Source organism: Carassius carassius, chromosome 16, assembly GCF_963082965.1.
Source record: "Carassius carassius chromosome 16, fCarCar2.1, whole genome shotgun sequence".
NCBI classification, from domain to species: Eukaryota; Metazoa; Chordata; class Actinopteri; order Cypriniformes; family Cyprinidae; genus Carassius; species Carassius carassius.
The window spans coordinates 33,832,912-33,853,583 of NC_081770.1; the positions used below are offsets into that span (position 1 = coordinate 33,832,912).

Consider the following 20,672-nt stretch of genomic DNA (forward strand, 5'->3'; position numbering starts at 1 on the left):
TTGATTAATTGATAATTATAATACTTCTATTCTACATGTACATTACATTTTTATCCAAAGCGACTTACAAATGATGACAATGGAAGCAAACAAAATCACAAACTATTTAATGCTGTTCGGATGCTTTATTACTATCTATATTGTTAAAAGCGCTGTATAAACAGAGGTGACTTGACTTGATACACCAGTGCTATAACAGGCCTACATTCTACATCCTGTTCTAGTTCCTGTCATGTTTTCCAGTCAGATTTCTATCTGTTATAGTTCAGCTTGAGAAGGTTTGAGTTTCTGATGTGTGATTTCATCTCAGGCGTACCGTGACCCCATGCTGAAGCTGTCCATCATGAGCGAACATGAACTCAATCAGATCTTTGGCACGCTGGACTCCCTCATTCCTCTGCATGAAGGTGATTATAAATGTGATACATATTTTTACAGCAGTTCAGTAAACAAGAAGCTAATTAAGAGACTTACATTTAAGACACCATATTTCCAGTTTGTCCTCTAAATCTAAAAGTAATTCCAAACACAGGCGCAGCGCTGTATGATGGTGTTTCGTTCAGGAATGAATCAACCGTTTAAATGATTCGGTTCAGTCGCAGTGACTCACTTATTAACAGTGACTTGCCGCCACCTACTGGCAATTTTCACATTTAATTTCACATTTAAAGGATCTTTTTATTATTTATATAATCTCAAATATCAGTGTTCAACGTTTTAATGTTATATATCCATTTTTTCCTCAACACAGAAGTAAGTCTATTGGTGAGACTTCAGTTTCATTAGCCGCTATAGGAACATAACGAGGAGAATAACAACGTGCAGAAAACAGTAAAACCGTTTGCAGTACAAACCAGTGTGGTCTTAATTAAGAGAACAGATTAAAATAATATGATAGGACACATCAATTGTCAATTTCAAGCAGCAAAATAAACTGTTTTGTACAGCTAAAAATAGCTGGGCGCAAATGAGACCGGAAGCTAGACCCACAGAATTTACAAATGGTGGTGCCTGTTTTTATTTCAGGAAAAAGGTGGATAGTTGAACAATATATATGCATATGTAACTGCAGGTTAAATCCATTCATGTCCTGCAATAAACAGTGCGTAAGTTCATCTTAATGCCAGATGCAGCTTCTGTGTTTCCTCCGCATTGCAAAGATGCATTTTGTGAATACCGATTTAATTACGTGGTAAGAGCACAAATGGCTCACTGATTAAAATTTAAGAATTTGACTCAAAGGATAATGCACACTTTTAGAAAAATATTTACTTTATAAAGGTAAAAATATCCATAAAAGGTAAAAATCAATTTAAACTTACTGAAAAAGGTTCATTTCTATCAGTCTAAACCAGGGGTAGGCAAGTTCGGTCCTGCACAGTTCGGCTCCAACCCTGAAAAAACCCCTCACCTGTCTGTACTTTAGTAATCCTGAGTGGATTGATGAGTTTGTTCAGGTGTGTTTGATTAGGGTTGAAGCTGAACTTGCCTACACCTGGTCTAAACTGACCACCACACAGAATATGAAGAATATCTCAAACTTTAGTGCTCAGTTTAAGTTACCAGTGCAATAACACACTCAGCAAAATATCGTCTAATTATCTTTATTGATAAAATCTTAGGTATTATTATTTGTCAATATCGCACACCCCTACACCCCACAGCCCTAAACCAATGCACTTGCATCTCATCTGTTCTAGCTTGTCTCCTAATCTAGCTGTCTAATAAATGTCCCATTATACTCTGCAGATATTATTGGCTCTGAATAATTGCTCATGCTCCTTTACTGTAGGTCATTTTCTATTTGTACATCTGCTAAATGCATAAATGTAGACCAATTCACATGAATTACCTCAAATAGAGATGGCCTCCCTTCCCTGAATTACTAAAAACAGTATTTTGATTGAAATGTGAAATCATTTATTATAGACCAATCGTTTGTTGACATCAGTAGTTGAGTCACACATTGAAGTGAGCTGTTTCTCTGTGATTCTTTAGATCTGCTGAGTCGACTCCGAGAGGTCAGAAAGCCGGACGGCTCGACCGATCACGTGGGCCATATTCTAGTGGACTGGGTAAGATCCTCTCACTGCTGTGCTATTTATTCATCTGTGTGAAGTTCCCTCCATCTGATTAACAGAGATGTAACGATTTCAGATGCTGATATTAGAAAACATGTTGTTTTCCTTGGTCGAGCGTCTCCTAGAAATGAGGAGCATGTTTTGTTTCGCAGGTCTGGCAGTGTGCGATCCTCATTTGTTCAGTGTTTGATGCCTAGTTTTTCCCTGGAACCATTTATGGAAGGTTTATGATGCTTAGTGCTTAAAAATATGTTCAGATTTGAAAAGATGGAAAGTTTGGGGGTGTCTCACCTGCCAATGCATTTGGATGAAATCGTGAATCGTGTCTGAAATCGCCTCTTATACATGGTAACAACCAATTTGTAGCAAAACCATACTGAAAATCCCATAATGCATCTGGATTATTACGTAATCAGAGTCCAAAAATGTATGGTTCGATACATTGCACTTATTGTGTACATACATGTTTTTACATTGTAATTATATATATAAAAAAAACACCTGCATGTAATTACATCTGAAATTAATTTCTGTAATTACATGTATAATTACACTGTTGACATATCCTTTACACCTTAACCCACTCTTAAACCTACCCAGACCACCAGACCTGTCTCTAACCTTACCTGCATCCCACCTTAATATCAAAAGTGTTTTGTAATGAACACAATAAATACATTGTACATATTGTTGATGTAAGTACAGTACATAGTAGTTAAGGCCACCTAATAAAAAGTGTGACTGACTTTCCCTCCGAGATATCAAATTAAACGATATCTTTGAAACATCACTGATCAGGACTGGACACTGATAGCGTCTCTTTCTGGTTGTAGCTCCCTTGTCTTGAAACCTACACCAGTTACTGCAGTAACCAGGTGGCAGCCAAAGCACTGCTGGACCATAAGAAGCAGGAGCATCGGGTGCACGACTTCCTCCAGCGCTGTCTGGAGTCGCCCTTCAGCCGCAAACTGGACCTCTGGAGCTTCCTGGACATCCCCCGCAGTCGCCTGGTCAAGTACCCGCTGCTGCTGCGAGAGATCCTCAAACACACGCCGAACGAGCACCCCGACCGCCAGCACCTCCATCCCGCTGTGAGCCACAAGACAATAGCTGGCCCTGGACCACAAACACAAGAAGGGTCCTTGTTCTGTTTCATGTTGGAGCTCGTTTGAGTCCTGATTGTGTATGTGTTCTTGTTTCTGAACTCTTCAGATGAACATGATCCAGAGCATCGTGGCAGATATTAACACTCAGACGGGCGAGTCGGAGTGCCGTTACTATAAAGAGCGCTTGCTGTATCTGGAAAGCGGTCAGAGAGATCTGCTGATCGACAGCTCGAGGATCCTCAGCTGCCACGGACAGCTCAAGAACAACAGAGGAGTCGTAAGAGATTTAATATATCATACATAATTACATGCAAGTAACCCTAAGGCAAAACCTAATCCTAACCCTAGTCAGATATACCTGTGCTACTGATTGGTTTTGTGCTTCGGACATTACTTTTGAAAGGAGTAACTAGTACTGAACACACACAACTCAAAATCTAACATTTTCGGCCCATAGGTACTGTAAATACATGAAATGAAATCAGTTAAAATCAGTGATATTGCAGTGATTTTACCCCTCCAGTTAAACTGGTATTCAGTTGAAGATGAATCTCTCAGCTAAAGTCTCATTTGTCATTAACTGACAAGATTAAAAGGGCTTTTTTGATGGCGAACCTAAATAAGAAAATATGTTACATTTCTATAATTTAAGCCTCCATGCTCCATGCTTCTTTTAATGCAAATGCTTCATATTTCATTAAATAAAACGTAAAGTTTTAATTCATTTTTGATCAGCATAACTAAATAAAAAATAACTGCAGACTAGACACAGTTTTTTGTTACAGATATTTACAGATAACAACTAAACATCAGTATAAACTTATAAAAATAATAATAAAAGCAACAGGTGAATTTTTAATCTGTTCATTTAAACAAGTTTCCCAGTTGTATCGCCAGATTTTAAAATGTAAATGTAAAATAATAGGAACAGATATTTAGATATGCAGTGAAACCAGTATTTTCTCTCATGCTTTCTATTTTTATTTCAAAATAAAATAGGTTAATGCAGTACATGGGCTTCCCTGTCTAGAGAAGTCATTTCACTGCTATAGAGACAAATGAAGCAGCTAGAGAACCTCACGTTAATGAACAAATGTGCATCAAGCGCTATTAAAGATCTGTCCTCAGTAATGAATCCCCTCTCTGTCTCTGCAGAAGCTGCATGTGTTCCTGTTTCAGGACGTGTTGGTGGTCACCCGGGCCGTCACCCAGAATGAGCAGCTGTGCTATCAGCTTCACCAGCAGCCCATCCCCGTCAGAGATCTGGAGTGGGAAGACCTGCAGGACGGAGAGATCCGCCTCGGAGGATCCATCAGAGGAGCCTTCAGCAACAGCGAGCGCAGTGAGTCACAAACTATTAAGTATTGTAAAGGGATAGTTCACCCAAAAATGAACATTTGCTTACCCCCAGGGCATCCAAGATGTAGGTGACTTTGTTTCTTCAGTAGAACACAAACAGAGACTTTTAACTCAAGCACTGTTATAATGTAAGTGGATGGGAATCTCGGCTAAAACATACAGTAAAACAAAAAAAACAAACACAAACAAAACTAAAATTAAACCCTGCGGCTCGTGACGTTACAAGACAAAAAGATCAATCTGTGCAAGAAATGTAACAGTATTTGTATCGTTTATTTTACCCTGATTCATGCAATGCATGAAATTCAGTCAAATTTTAATATTGTGAAATTGTATTACTGTTTTTTAATTATATTTTCAAATGTAATGTATTTCTGTAATGACGAATCTGAGTTTGCTCACATATGATGGGCTGATTTGTTGATAATTAATTAATTATTATTGTTGCCAAATTATTAATAGTGGTTCTTGTTATTATCAGGGCTGGAAACCATCTTTGCTACTTACCATTTTTGTGGAAATCATGATTCATGATTATTTGAATAAAAAGAACAGCACAAATTTGATATAGAAAGCTGTTGTAACATTTTAAAAGTTTATACTGTCAATTTAATGCATACTTACTGAAAAAAGTTATATGACTGATGAAATTCTACTTAAACTACTCAACTAGTCAAGTTATCATTATTTATATTGTGCTTTTTACAATGCAAATTATGTCAAAGCAGCTTTACAAAATTAATGGTTAATCTAGGCTGCAGCAGAGTCAGATTGTGCAGAGGAATCATCTGGTTCCCATGGTCTTGTCCCAAAGGCCGTCTTTTGTATGTGTTAAGAAACATACAAAAGAATATAAAGACATAAAAAATACTATAAGTATATATTGTTTCGAAAACATTTTAAAAACAAAGTTGTAATTATCCATGTGCAGAGTTTTATTAAGCACAACAGCACAAACAGAGGCAAATGGAGAGCAGATATCGTGGTCAATAAGCAGGCAAAGGGTCGTAAACAATTGCGTCAATCCAGATAGCAAACAAATCCAAAACAGCAATCCAAAAGACAAGGTCAAAGGCAGGCAAAAGACATACACAAGCAAACAATCCGTGACTATGAAAAACGCTTGGTAGAGACAGGGTAAACTGGCAATACTTTGCAACATTATGCACAAACAACATGGCTTATAACAGGTGTAGACAGGAAGTGATGAGAGAAGAAGCGACAGTGTTCAGTATTCGGGAGACGGTTGGATGAATGAATAGTGGATGCAGATGTTACACCAGTAGTGTATCTGGAGTCCCTGGGATCATAAATCCCCGTCTTAATCTACATGCCGTGAATACTTCGCACAGGTCAGAACTACAGGTGCCTAAAGGGCTGCTGTAAACATGTCAATCTCTGTCTGTCTCCCTCCAGCCAAAAACTTTTTCCGGGTGGCGTTTCGCAGCGGAGGACAGCTGCAGACGCACTGCTTCCAGGCCAGCGATGCCTTCAATAAACAGCAGTGGCTCAACTGCATTCGGCAGGCCAAAGAAGCTGTGTGCTCTGCAGAGTGTGACCCACAGACAGCAGCTCGGTGCTCAGACTGCAGCGCTGAGTGCTCACAGATGGACCTGACAGACCTGACCCTCACGCCTGTGGACACATGAGACACCCTCACCAGTACTGTGTTGCAGAACATGAAGCACTTCTCTGAGACTGAGTTCTGTGTTAGTCTGTGCCTTGCTTTCTCTGCGCTGTTGTTTGTGGCAGTCGTTCAGAAACTGAGCGTCTGGGTCCAGCGTTTCACTTTAATCTCGCTGTCTGCAACTGAAATGCACTACTGTCTGTGCAAGAAAACTGAGGCTGAAAAATTGTTCAGGTGTTTCACGTTCATACTGTTATCACTAATAAAAAATGACCAGTCGAATGTTTTCACGAGTAAAGGGTGATCAAAGTATTTCTGAAAAAGAAATTTAGCACTGTCAAACGATTAATCATGATTAATCACGTTCAAAATAAGTTTTTGTTTACATAATATATGTGTGTACTGTGTATATTTATTATATCTATATAAACACACACACATACTGTACATATATTTTGTGTATAAATTTTAATAAATATTAATTTATTTGCATCCTCGGATTCCAATTGTTTTGCATTCTCGGATTCCGATTTTTTTTTGCATCCTCGGATTCCGATTTCAATATTGAATAAATATCGTCCGATCCTAACAAACCATACATCAATGGAAAGCTTATTTATTCAGCTTTCAGATTATGTCAAACTTATGCATATAAAAAATGTAAATTAAAAAATGTATAAAATGTATGTATAAAACAATAAATGTATATATTTAGAAAAATGGACACTTATGATAGGTTTTGTGCTCCAGGGTCACATATTTGTCTTAAATAAATACATGCATGTGTTTGTATTTATATTTACATAATAACTAAACACACATACAGTGTATTATATAAACAAAAACTTTTATTTTGGATGCGATTAATCGTTTGATAGCATATTCACAGTATGTCTCCGCACACAGTCGATGTCAGAGCCAGATCTAAAGATGAATATTAAAACTATTTCAGAATCCACAAACGAATCTGTGAAGTACTTTGAAAGGAGCTCAGTTCTGGAGGATTAACATTGTGCCGCAAATATCAGTTTTATACATGCATTCTTCTGTAGCAGTTTGTTTGAAAACACTGTAGCTAAACAGAAAGTCTCTTGTGCCGTGCAGATCAGTGCAATCTGTGTCATAGTGTTTCTGTGTTCGCCGAAACCCATAACTTGTGCTGTGAAGAGAACAATCTGTGCCAAAACGTGTCTGGTGGTCTTCAGTATTGCTGGATGTGCAGCCTTCAGTTTATAAAAGTCTTTTATTCTGTTTTCTTTGTTTGTTTTTTCTCTTGAAAGTATTTTATTGAAATGTATGATCTAAGATGTTTATTTATAGTTTGGTTGCTGTTGGATTAAAAGGAGATGAGAAAAGAAAGCGCACAGGGTCCTATGGAAGAGTTTAAAGGTTAACTGAGGGGGAAATGCATGTTTAATACATGAGAGAGACTGGTTGATGGACAGTGTGTAACAATGTCTTTATCGAATCAAATAAAGATTTTAAAAACCTTAAATGTGTATCTCCTTTACGTAATGTTTGTTATGTATTATGTAAAGTTATAAATGATGGGCAATGTAGTTATTTGAGGGGATAGTAATGTACGCTCAGAATTGCTTTGCTTTCAGTTTAGGAAATGTTTTGATGCAAAGGTGTGAAGTTTAAGTTCAGCTTTGAATGTTTACCATCTTTACACAGTGGAAAACAACGTCCAGGGACGACTGAGTCCCTCTAGTGCAGTGAATCACATCTTCATAATGAGGACCACAGGTGCCAGATGTTAAAAACACATTCAGCTCCTGCTCTATATATGACAGTCAATATATTAGCTTTCAAAGTAGACTATTACTTCAATGTTTTCATGCTTTTCTTACACATTTGACTGCATTACACTACTTTTTAAAGGACTGGAGTCTGTAATATTATTTATAAGTATCTTATATTATTATAAGTATCTTATGCTTACCAAGGCTTCGTTTTTTAAATAAACTTTACAGTAAAACTGAAATAATATTGCAATTTATAATAGCTGTTTAATATTTGAATATATTTGTAAAATTAGTGCTGTAATCAAATCAAAACTCACTATTAATCACGTCCAAAACTAAAGTTTTTATTTACATTATATGTATGAGTATTTATTATGTATATACTGTATAAGTTCACACACATAGTATATATTTTGAAAATATTTACACAGATATATATATATATATATATATATATATATATATATATATATATATATATAAGAAACATTTCTGATTATTACCAATGTTGATTTTTATCACTTTAATGCATTCTTGCTAAATAAAAGTACATTTCAATGAAAGTACAATGAATACAAGCATTTCAAACAATAAATATTAATGTCAGTCCAGATTAGTGAGAGCAGAACCTCTTGAGATGAACCTCCTTGAGGAAGATTATTACTATTGATGATGCAATAACAGGTCTGACATATGGCTGGAGCTCCTGGTCCCTGAAGAGCCCACTTATCTCAGGTGTCTTTTTGTCTGGGAGCAACACGGCCCCAGGGTGAGACCCTCTCCACATGGTCATGTGTGCATATGAATAATTACTGACACCTGGAGGAGTCTGGAGAACAATAACACACGACAGATGAAAGACGGCACAACAGATCTCTAACACCATTGCCTTTGTTAATTACAGAGATCATGTGAGGTTTTGCCTAATCTATAGAGTCATACTTCAATTTACAGTCTTTAAGCCAGACTTTCGTACTAGGGAAATTTTATATTCAACATTTATCATTCCATCCATTTCCAGAAGGCCCTTCTTGTACTATTTTAAAACTGAATGTTTCTAAAAACAAAGTAAGACAAGCTGTCATTGCTTGTGAATGTGACAAATAACTGTTTGTTTATTTTACTGATACACATATATTATTCTTATTAATCTTATTATCATTCCTTATATAAAATATTGTTGTATCCCATACTTTCTTTTTCTGGCACAATATAATCATGATTTGGAAAGGTGATTTTATTTTGCTGTTCTTTCAAGTGGCCCGTCTTAAAGGAACAGTTCACCCAAAAAATAAAATACGTATTAATTAACTCTGCAGTGAATGGGTGCCGTCAGAATGAGAGCCCAAACAGCTGATAAAAACATCACAAGTAATCCACAGCACTCCAGTCCATCAGTTAAGGTTTTGTAATGTGTAAAGCTGCGTTTTTGTGATAAGTCTGGGCAAAATGCCAGCCCATAATCCATATAATGCTTTCTCCAGTGATGTAACACTGTTCCAGTGAAGAAACAAACTCTTCCGTTCCTCTGATCAACAGAAAGCTTGGTTTGGAAGTGACTTCTGATGGACAAATGCTTCGTCTATACAGTAACTTCTGATTTTAAATTATGGGAGGCACTTCCGGTTTGGGGTTCCACTCAATAAAATAAAATAAAATAAAAAAACCTGTAAGAAATAATTTCAAGGTTGCGCTACAAATATACTTTATACTAATAATTTTCATTCATTTTCTATTTTTATATGAGAATAACGTTATACGATATCTTGTAGCTCTTTTGAGCCTGCTGCATTATTTTCCTCCTAATTACTTTAATGTTTCATTTGTATTACGCTGAAAGTAAATGAAAAAGACAAGACAAAAAAGTGCCTAGTATTTCTCAGATTTGCCTCAGAGTTGTGAGATATAAACTCGCAGTTCTAAGAAATAAACTCACAAATCTGATTCTGAGAAATAAATTCATAATTGCGAGATTTAAACTCTGCAGTTCGGACCATGTAACACTCACTTGCGAGTTATTCAGTCAGAACTGTGAGATACAAACTCGCAATTCTGAGAACATAGTTTTCCTTCAGAATCGGATTGTATAACCCATTGATATCCCACAATTATGAGAAAAGTCAGAATTGCACGTTTATATCTCCCAATTCTAAGAAAAACTGTGGAATAAAAAGTTGCAATAACCTATTTTATTGTTTATTCAGTGGCGGAAAGGGGCTTCCATAGGCATGCACTGAAAGTGCAAACAGCTTTCAAATACTGGGAAACTCTCAAGTAAGTACAGCTCTCACATTTAGTTCTTACGATGTATTATGTAAAATGTTTGCACATTATTATATCCTGTGTATGAATATGGTTGTTACTTGTGTTGGTGATTAGCTGAGGGACTGTGTGCAGCGGAGCATGGACACCTGCACCCCAAGGTGTGTGTCTGTGTGTGTGTGTGTCTGGACTCTGGAGCCGCTGAGCGGCGCTGCTGCGATCCGCTTTCACTCTCTCTCTCTCTCTCTCTCTCTCTCTCTCTCACACACACACACACACACACACACTGCGGGAATGAGTGGGCATGCCCATGTGTGTGTTTACTTACAGTGCGAAGAGCGTTCAGCAGCACACACAGACCCCGCGCCGCCTGCAGCTCTCCGCGCTGCGAGGAGGATCCGTGTCCGCTCCTGAGTGAAGCAGCGATGGAGCCCCGAGGAGGAAGATCCTGCGACAGCCCCGCTGCGTCTTCACGGAGCCAAAATGGCGCTGCGGAGGAAGAGTATGGATGTCTGGACGGACCCGATGAAGAGAGACGGGTCAAGAGCGCCTCATGGGCCGAGAAACCCGCCGAGGAGCAGCCACGGCTCAACTTCCACATCCCCCGGAAGAGCAGAGAAAAGAGAGGTGCGCTGCCCTCTTTCTTTGTCTGTCTTTCCGTTAGCTCTCGGTCTGGCGAGCTTTACACCTAGACAACAGTAGTGTGCATCACAGGAACGTGTTGCTCGTGTCTGTGATTCCCGGTTACGCTCTTTAGATGAGCAGCAGTAATTCATGACAGGATTAATGGAGACCCGGTGCAACAAACCACAATACTAGAGATGCTATCAAATCTGTGTGTGTGTGTGTGTGTGTGTGTGTGTGTGTGTGTGTACGTGTGTGTGTACCCTCCCTCAGGTAACAGGTTGATCTGCCACACCCGAGTGTAACCTGGGGTACAGTGGGGAACACTGCATTTCATCCAGAGCTTCAGGCCTATCTTATTATTTAAAAAAGACATAGAGAATTATTGATTATTTATTATTATGAGTAATTAAACTAAAAAACGAACCACAAAGGAGTTACCACTTTCATCTAAAGGTTTATACAATTCGTTCGAGTTCGTATTCTGACATTCAAAGCCTCAGTTCAGATAACTTGTTTATAACGAATTCTGTGTAAACGTTCCAAAGGTTCCATTCCAACGGTTGAATATTCTGTTCCAAATTCTAAACTTCCATTCATGCATTTGAAGAATCTTTTTAAACAAGGTTTTATTCAAACACTCAAGAGTCATGTAAAGAGAGTTTTATGAGTCATTTAATTTGTGCCACTTCTAATTAACTGTTTTATTGACTTCTTAGTGCTTCTGCATAGACACTAAATTCATCCAAAACATATTATATATTTACTTTAAATAACTTTTTGACTGTATCTCATACTGTAGACTATATTTTGTTTTATATATTAAATGTAAAAAAAATATGTATTTCTTTAGTAACTTGCATATTTTACTTAATACAACAGTGTTTGCATTCAATTCTTATTGTCATCTGGGGAAGTATGGTTATATATTTAGTTAGGAGTTTATCATATTTAACCTAAGTCTTGCCTTTAAAAGATTACAAGATGTTTTTTTTAATAACAATGTGTGCAGACAAATCTATAGTAAACAATCCTGCATTCTAGAAACTGGGAATGGTTTGATTTGATGGTGACTTAAAGTAAAGGTATAATCTGTGTCTGTTGCTAGCCGGTTTCCAGCCGTTCATTAGCAGGTGTCAGCCTCATTAACATGGGGATCACTGGGGATTTGGAGGGAGTCGGTGGGCGTATCTGTGTCTCTCAGCAGCAACTGAATTCAATGCTTTAAAATGCTACAAATCAACTTGTGTTATTTGAAAACAAGTCAGTTCGTGTGATGGGTGCTCATGCTTACGACCGTGACCATTGAATATCTGAAGCAAACACATTATCATGCTCCTCACTAATGAGATTGTGCATGATGATGATTGACTGTCAGTAATAGTTATTGCACCGATCAGGAAATTAGAGGAAGAGGCTGATCACTCATATATTTACAGCTTGATTTTGACATGCATCCATTACAAGCTTCAGAACTGCTTCAGTGAGGAGTAGTATCTATGATTTGTTTCCCATCTGGCTGTTTTGTTAACATAAACCACTAATAATAAGCAACTGCATGAAGACTGTGTGCTTGTCAGAACCGGGGGTTAGGGAAATAGTTGCAAAAAGTTTATATTTTTTGCAAAATGACCAGTTGATGCAGAGTTTATAATACAAGGTAGTATTCAGTGGTTTATTCAGCTTTATTTAGGACAGTAGCCACAAGTCTGTTGGCTTCATTAATTTGAAAATAAAAACATTGTACAACTAATAGTCTACTCTTCTTACAAAGTAAATCTAACAAAACATTAGGTTTGTTATTAGTAGAGCAGTTAGGGTGTGCAATATTGTCCAAAAATGATGTCTCATGATTTTCTAGGTGTCAGCTATAACATTTTTTGTCAGTAACAATATGTTTTTGTGCTGCTGCATTGGCTAGTCTATTAAATGCATAGTCTTTGATGTCCATTTCTAATGTTTGATCCCTGAATTGGTAATAAATATTATACACTCAGAGTCAGAAGTTTATTCCTTTTGCATAAAGGCTGGCCCTGACAGTAGAAATGAAACAAAGACATAACAATATATAATATACAAAATATACCTACAAATAGTTTTTTTTTTATGAAAGCAGTAACTGTAAAGGGAATAGTGGGGTACAGCAGTGTAAAATAGTTACTGTTTTCAGATGAGTAAACTCCCGTTTATTTCTATAATAATGATACGGTGATGCAAAATAAAAAGTAAATAGCTGTTAATCTGTTGAAATCAGTTTATAAGTGAATGTGTTCTTACCAGTTAACTGTTTTCTTTTTGTAGTTTGGTGTTTAACCGTTTAACTTCTGCTTCAAAATTGTTCATAAACAGTTGTTTTTTTATGTTTGTAGAATATAATAGTTATGTTAAAACAATTTTGCTCTATATTTGCTTTCATAGCCTTTCATTTGCACATCATTTACAAGACAACATTGGAGAAAATATGGAAACGTTTTTTATAATTAATATTTTTTTAAAAATCTAAATAAATTGTCTAAATAATCAAAGAAATGTGAAACTTGATCATTACATCCGGACATCAGTTCAGAGTCTATAAAAAACTAGAATGTGCTGAATGTTTACATGTGTACATGTAGTTTCTATTGTGCTGTGGTGATTTCACTATCTTGATTCTGAGGTTTCGGTAAACCTCTGTAAAACCAACATTTGTTGTGTGGGATGACACACAAACTGTGTTCTGACAGCTTTGTTCTCCATTCACAGCTCTGTTTCAGTCTGTGTCTACGGACTCGAGAGAGTTTTCTGACGTCCTGCAGATCCTCTCCTCCAGCTACAAGGACTCTTCCTCCACCGGGACATTTGTGTACTCCAAACCTCGCCTCGTCCACAGTGAACCACTGGAGAAAGACGTGAGTGTTTGACTCTTCTGCTGTGGTGCATTTAAGTGCTGTTTGCCAACATTAATTCTTTTTTTCAAATGGCTGCAAAATGTATTAAAGCATCATTATACAGGTGCATCTCAATAAATTACAATATTATGGAAAATGTCTTTATTTTTTTTGTAATTTAAAAAAGCAAACTTTCTTATATTCTAGATTCATTGTACACAAACTGAAATATTTCAAGAGTTTTTTTGTTTTAATTCTGAAGGTTATGACTTACACCTTAGGAAAATTAAAAATTCAGAATCTCAAACTAGAATATTCAATTTTGAGCTCGATTAGTTTGATAAATGTATTAGTATAAATACTGGGTACCTTTTGGGCTAGTTTAAAACATGCAACCACAATTATGGGAAAGACTACTCGGGGCTCCAAACTGCCACTAAAATAGTCGCATTTGCGACTATAAATAAGCCAATGGCTCCTTACTCTTCTTTTTTGTTTGGAGCCCTGCTACTGATGTGACAGCTGTCCAGAAGACAATCTTCGACACCCTCCACAAACAGGGTCAGCCACAGAAAGTCATTGCTGAAAGGGCTGGCTGTTCACAGAGTGCTGTATCAAAATATATTCATAGAAAGTTGACTGGAAGGATATAGTGTGGTAGGAAAAGGTGCACAAGCAACAGGGATGACCACAGCCTTGGGAAGATTGTCAGGAAAAGCTGATTCAAGAACTTGAGAGAGCTTCACAAGGAGTGGAATGAAGCCTGAGTCAGCGCATCAAGAGTCACCACACTCAGACGTCTTCAGGAAATGAGCTACATCTGTCACATTTCTAGAACCAAGCCACTCCTGAACCAGAAAAAACATCAAAAGCATTTCACCTGGGATAAAGAGAAGAAGAACTGGACTGTTGCTCAGTGGTCCACAGCCCTCTTTTCAGATGAGAATAAATTTTGCATTTCATCTGGAAATCAAGGTTTGGAGTCTGGAGGAAGACTGGAGAGGCACAGGATCCAAGGACTGCTGGTGTTTAGGGCTGCTCCGATCACGATCGGCCGATCGTTAATGCGCATCTTGTCAGTAAAGCCGGTTCTCTAATCAGTGGTAAATTCCCTCAGGTGCGTGATTTCACATAGAGCAGCTGTTACTACACGGAGCCGTTGTTCACTGAGAAGATGCACAAATCCACCTTCATTTTCAGTATTTATTCTCGCATCTTCTCAGTTAACAACGGCTTGTGTAGTAACAGCTGCTCTATGTGAAATCACGCACCTGAGGGAATTTACCGCTGATTAGAGAACCGGCTTTACTGACAAGATGCGCATTAACGATCGGCCGATCGTGATCGGAGCAGCCCTACTGGTGTTGGTCCATTGTGTTTGATCAAGTCCAAAGTCAATGCAGCCTAATGCCTTTATACAATATGCAGGTAACTTTCTTCCTTCCATGGATGACAAAAGGAAATGTACTGAAGAATGCATCTTGCTGCTCTTTTCAAGCAATTAAGAGTGAAAGGAGACTGGAGTTTTTACATTTCAAAATAGTCCATAAATAAATAGTCCATATGTGAGCAATGTTCTGTCAACAAGACCTAGTATATTCTGCTCGTTTTGTGTGGTATAAAAAAATCATGAGTTTTGAACTATGTAAAGATGAGACAATTATGACAGGGTTTTCATTTAGGTGAAATAATCCTTTAAAAACATGTACAGTCGTGGCCAAAAGTTTTGAGAATTACATAAATATTGGAAATTGGAAAAGTTGCTGCTTAAGTTTTTTTAATAGCAATTTGCATATACTCCAGAATGTTATGAAGAGTGATCAGATGAATTGTATAGTCCTTCTTTGCCATGAAAATTAACTTAATCCCAAAAAAACTTTAGCGAAGACTTTTGGAAGATGGCCTGGTGTCAAGAAGGGCAGCAAAGAAGCCACTTCTCTCCAAAAAAACATCAGGGACAGATTGATCTTCTGCAGAAAGCATAGTGAATGGACTGCTGAGGACTGGGGCAAAGTCATATTCTCCAATGAAGCCCCTTTCCGATTGTTTGGGGCATCTGCCCAAAAACACAGCCATGAATAAAGAATGGTACCAAAACACCCTCCAACAGCAACTTCTTCCAACAATCCAACAACAGTTTGGTGAAGAACAATGCATTTTCCAGCACGATGGAGCACCGTGCCATAAGGCAAAAGTGATAACTAAGTGGCTCGGGGACCAGAATGTTGAAATTTTGGGTCCATGGCCTGGAAACTCCCCAGATCTTAATCCCATTGAGAACTTGTGGTCAATCCTCAAGAGGCGGGTGGACAAACAAAAACCCACTAATTCTGACAAACTCCAAGAAGTGATTATGAAAGAATGGGTTGCTATCAGTCAGGATTTGGCCCAGAAGTTGATTGAGAGCATAACCAGTCGAATTGCAGAGGACCTTAAAAAGAAGGGCCAACACTGCAAATACTGACTCTTTGCATAAATGTCATGTAATTGTCGATAAAAGCCTTTGAAACGTATGAAGTGCTTGTAATTATATTTCAGTACATCACAGAAACAACTGAAACTAAGATCTGAAAGCAGTTTAGCAGCAAACTTTTTGAAAACTAATATTTATGTAATTCTCAAAACTTTTGGCCACGATTGTATTCACTGCTCCGGGTGTGTGTTCACGGTGTGTGTGTGCACTTTGGATGGTTTAAATGCAGAGCACGAATTCTGAGTATGGGTCACCATTCTTGGCTGAATGTCACATCACTTTCAAAATAAAAAAAAATGATCCAAATCTTGGTCCGAATCGCAGTGCATTTTATTGGGCAAATACGTGCACATGCACCTACACATACACAGACAAAAAACATGATATAGTATCTGGGAGCTCTGTGTACTTACATACACAGGTGAATTAAGTAATGTATGTAAACTTAAATGTAAATATGCATTTAGATAAAACATCTACTGGGTAGTGCATAGACACCAATTACACATTACACTGTAAAAGTAAGACGACAGTAAAAAATCATATTCACTTTATCATCCCAGTGTGTCTCTTCTGACTGTTGTCTGCACAAATACAAGTAATCTCATTCTTCTTTCTTCAGCGTGGCTTTAATGTTGTGTGTGTAATTATATGTTTTGTGGTTATGAGACCAATTTGAAACAATAATACTTTCGTCTTTGTCTCGATGTTTGAGATTGCTCTTTGTGCGTCAAGTACAAAAGTAATATTGTGATGTTTTGAATGTGCAGTTCATGGAGAAGCGAAGGGAGCTCAAACAGGATGGGCGCACAGAGAAAGAGCTGTCTGAGACTTTCTGCTTCCTGCTTTGTGATGCTCAAAAGGTAAACTACCTTCTTTGTTCAGCCATTTGTTAGTTCAGTGCATTCAGAGTATCACGCAGTGACGTTGAGCTGAACAGATGATCATTTGTCATTCTTTGGACACTTTGTGATGTGGTTTCTCTCTTGTGTGTGTGTGTTGTGTGCTGGTTGCAGGTCTCGGTGGTGTGTGAGAGAGGACTGTCTGTTGGCAACAGCTGGATGAGTATGTTGGGGAATCCATCTAAAGGTGAAATAACCTTCACAACACATCTATCTAGACTTCCTAAAACTCATTCTTAAGTTTTGGAAGGTCATATTTTGCTAGGAGTCACAGGGAATGAAATGAGAACTACACTTTATGAGTTTCAAAAGTTATTAACGTGCATTAATATTATACGTGTGTATGTGTGTTTAACCGAAATAAAAAAAAATAGTTATCAAAAAACTGAAAATGTAATCATCAAATGTAAAATCCTTTATAACATTTTGGTCATATTTTGCTAGGAGTCACAGGGACTTATTTTGCTGTACAATATTTATAGCAATGTTTCTTCTCCGATTTATTCTTGAAATGTAAACAATTAAGTGCTGCTAGGTTTAAAACATTTTTTAAATGTATTTAAATTAAATAATGAAGACAACAGGTTAAGTAAAAATATAATGAATATGTAATATAGTGCATATGTTTAGGTAAATGCTGCTCTCTAGAACTGTTTGTTTTTCTAGCTGGATAATGAGGTTTAGACATTAAATGGACTTCCTAAAGTAAATGTAACGTTATTGTTTAAAAAGATGTTTTATTGACAGCTTTTCCTGGGTGAATCACTGATTGCGTGATTACATCAGATGTTCATTCATGTTTATTTTGTGCTATAACTAGTAAAGAAACTCTATACAGCGATCAGTCACGCCACAGCATCAAAACATCTTTTAATGTTTGGGATTCATGAGGAGTTTTTCTTTAAAGAGCAGACTGGATGTGGGTGTGCCACCAATGGAAAGAAATCAAGAGCATAATAAAGTAATTGTGGCGAGAGATCGGTAACGAACTGCTCCGAACGGTTCAAACGCTCGTGACTGAGGTCATTTATGAACTGTGTGAAATGGAGAGCTGTTTTTGAGATCGTTTCATGTTCTGCAGGAAGCTCAGCTTTGTTGTCTTGACCAGTCAAGAGTTTATTTTGGCATCTGTAGTGCATCCAGTGAGTAAAGATTATATTGATGTTGCAGGTGTTTACCTCTGTCAGTTTTCTGATTTACTTCAAGTCAACCCGCTGGAGCCTGGATTTACAGGAAACATCATCATATTTAAAGTTATAAAGGTACAGCAGCGCCTTAAATGATCTTGTTTTCAAATGAAACCATGTTGTTGGGTCTGAGAAATGTCCCGTCTTTTATTCCTCCAGGGTAAAGTGAAGAGTGTACATGACTTCATGTCCAAAAATATGGATCCTACACCTAAATTTGACAGCCATTTCTCCAAGAACTCGACCAGAGTGACGTCCTTACAGTCGTACAGGGCTTTCGAGTACACTCAGGTAAAGTCCTTTAAATAAACAACTCCTATAGGAATAAAACTATTTGATCAAATGATCGTGATCACATGCATTTGCTGTAAAATGGCTACTTTCTTCACAGCAATACTTCTACGAGTATGTGGATTTTGAGGTTTCGTCCAGGCCGAGACACGTGTGTCCGTATGCGGTGGTCTCTTTTTACTTTAAAGGCAAAGAGGCTTCAACAGCGGCCCCCAAACCACTGCCTCCTCTCAGGTATCTGACTGCTCTCCTTTACTCTCAATATTAAAGCAAAGTACTCTATGTATTGCACTGACCTCATATTTACTGCACAGGGCATCGTGCCATCGTGCCATTTTATGCCATTTGTCAAATTTTTATTACTGTTTTCCACCCATTTTGTCTTTTGAAAGACTAAAATAGTCATAGCGTATAAAAATCTGAAAAGCTGTCTGTTGTTAGGACGACAAATAAAATGTTAGTTACATTTTTAGGTTGGTCTAGAGCCCTGCATTTCACCCCAACTTTTTTATGCCCCTCGGCCCAGGCTTCGGGCTAATTTTAGGCTTTTCCTTATTTTTATATTTCAGACATCAATCAATTAGTGATAAAAAGAAAAGCAGCTGCCGCAAAGTATCGGCAAATGTAATTCCCTTAAATGTGACGGGGTAAATAGGAGTGTTTGAATTATTTACGAATAAATAAATAGTGTTCTCAGAGTCTGTGTCGCAAGGATGAAGTCGCCGATCCTGACTTGCCACCTCTTCATTAGACGCGCCTTTAGAGAGAAATGCATCTTTGCTCATTATGATTATAATTAAAGAGGTTGCGTTTTTAATTTGATTTATTTCATTAACCTCTTAGCCAGCACAAAGACGTCCTCAACGCCTTTCAACTCGCACGTGTCAGTGTTTATGAATAGATTAAATGAAACGGGACAAATTTAATCTTGACAATCTATGTATCATTATAAAGATCTAAGCCTCAAGCATCGACGACAGATCGCTGTTTTTCAATGGAAAGCTTATAAAGACTGTATTTGCTACATTTGTGTAAGCAGTACACATACAAACATGAACAATGAAAACGTTGTACATTCCAGATCTGTCGTAATAAGGAGTCATAAACACATGCACAGCTGTAAATCCCGGTTTAGTTAGAAAGGTAAGGGTCCACTGAACGACATCTCATTGAGCACGTTTGGTCAAACGAAGCAATAACGTTGTAAAAAGGATCATAATTCCTTTGTTTACGTTTCAGTTCTTCAGCGACAGAACTGTTTGCGTCCGTTATGGAATAACTCACGGAAGGAAACTGCATCTTTATAGTAAAAACACGGCATGGTTTTGCAGCGTACAGTGTCACAAACAGAATGAGGCGATCCACCGGAAAAAAGTATGAATGAAAGATAGGCGAAAGATAGTTTTTTTTTTATTTTGGCGCTCCCTCGTGACGTGGTCTGACGCACCTGTCAGCTGATGGAGGCGGAACTTATAGCGTTCGCCTTTTTCTTTGTTTTATTTTTCAACAGTTTTTATATATGTGAGAGTGTGTTTTATGTTGAATGTGAATGTATCTGCATGATTACCATCTGTTTGAGTGCAAATCAGCCCAGATCAGCTCGCTATTACTGTATGATCACGGCTATCAAAGTGAACGCGTCTATATGAATAGGGAGAGTGGACTATTTACTTTGTGTTATTACCATCTGTATAAGTGGCCATCAGCACATCAGCACTTATTTGCATCGTAATTCATTGTTAATGCTATATTTCTAGCAATCTCATGATTTTATGTAATTGGCAAACAAAGTTAAATCTTTTTTTTATTTTTCTTATTATTATTATTTTTCTTACTCCCAATTATTCTTATTTTATTTTTCTGGTGCTCAATTAAATCACTTATATGATGTCTAAGTTTCTGTCTAGTGTTTTATCATTGAAAAAAACTATGCAGTGGTATGTTTACTGACTAAATAGTTTGCAGAAGCCTTCAATACTATTGGGAAATATATTTTCTTATATTTGGGGGGTGGGGGGTCTAGACATAGTCTCCTAAAAATATTTGCAGGAGTCTCATTTTTCATGATATCTTATTCAGATTTGAAATATAAACTCATGAGACATGTGGCTTTCAACTCATTACTTTTCTAGATTGCTCCAGGAC

The 20,672-nt window shown here is 37.5% G+C and overlaps 2 protein-coding genes across 6 annotated transcripts in view; both read left to right on the forward strand.

Moving 5' to 3' along the window:
• The window catches only part of arhgef3 (Rho guanine nucleotide exchange factor (GEF) 3), a 42,500-nt gene extending 35,854 nt beyond the window's left edge, over window positions 1-6,646 (forward strand). For 4 of the 5 annotated variants that reach the window (XM_059569926.1, XM_059569927.1, XM_059569928.1 and 1 more), the window contains 6 exons: window positions 311-407; window positions 1,999-2,075; window positions 2,915-3,172; window positions 3,294-3,464; window positions 4,343-4,529; window positions 5,963-6,646. In XM_059569926.1, the coding sequence (XP_059425909.1) occupies window positions 311-407; window positions 1,999-2,075; window positions 2,915-3,172; window positions 3,294-3,464; window positions 4,343-4,529; window positions 5,963-6,195 (1,023 nt within the window). In that variant the 3' untranslated portion in view covers window positions 6,196-6,646. The remainder of the gene's footprint in view (window positions 1-310; window positions 408-1,998; window positions 2,076-2,914; window positions 3,173-3,293; window positions 3,465-4,342; window positions 4,530-5,962) is intronic. The other variant, XM_059569930.1, reaches the window with a different exon arrangement.
• A 3,783-nt stretch (window positions 6,647-10,429) lies between these two features.
• Window positions 10,430-20,672, forward strand: part of tasora (transcription activation suppressor a) — a 36,062-nt gene continuing 25,819 nt past the window's right edge. The window contains exons 1-7 of the mRNA XM_059569981.1: window positions 10,430-10,810; window positions 13,550-13,695; window positions 16,918-17,010; window positions 17,164-17,236; window positions 18,220-18,311; window positions 18,396-18,527; window positions 18,628-18,761. Of these exons, the coding sequence (XP_059425964.1) occupies window positions 10,609-10,810; window positions 13,550-13,695; window positions 16,918-17,010; window positions 17,164-17,236; window positions 18,220-18,311; window positions 18,396-18,527; window positions 18,628-18,761 (872 nt within the window). The 5' untranslated portion in view covers window positions 10,430-10,608. The remainder of the gene's footprint in view (window positions 10,811-13,549; window positions 13,696-16,917; window positions 17,011-17,163; window positions 17,237-18,219; window positions 18,312-18,395; window positions 18,528-18,627; window positions 18,762-20,672) is intronic.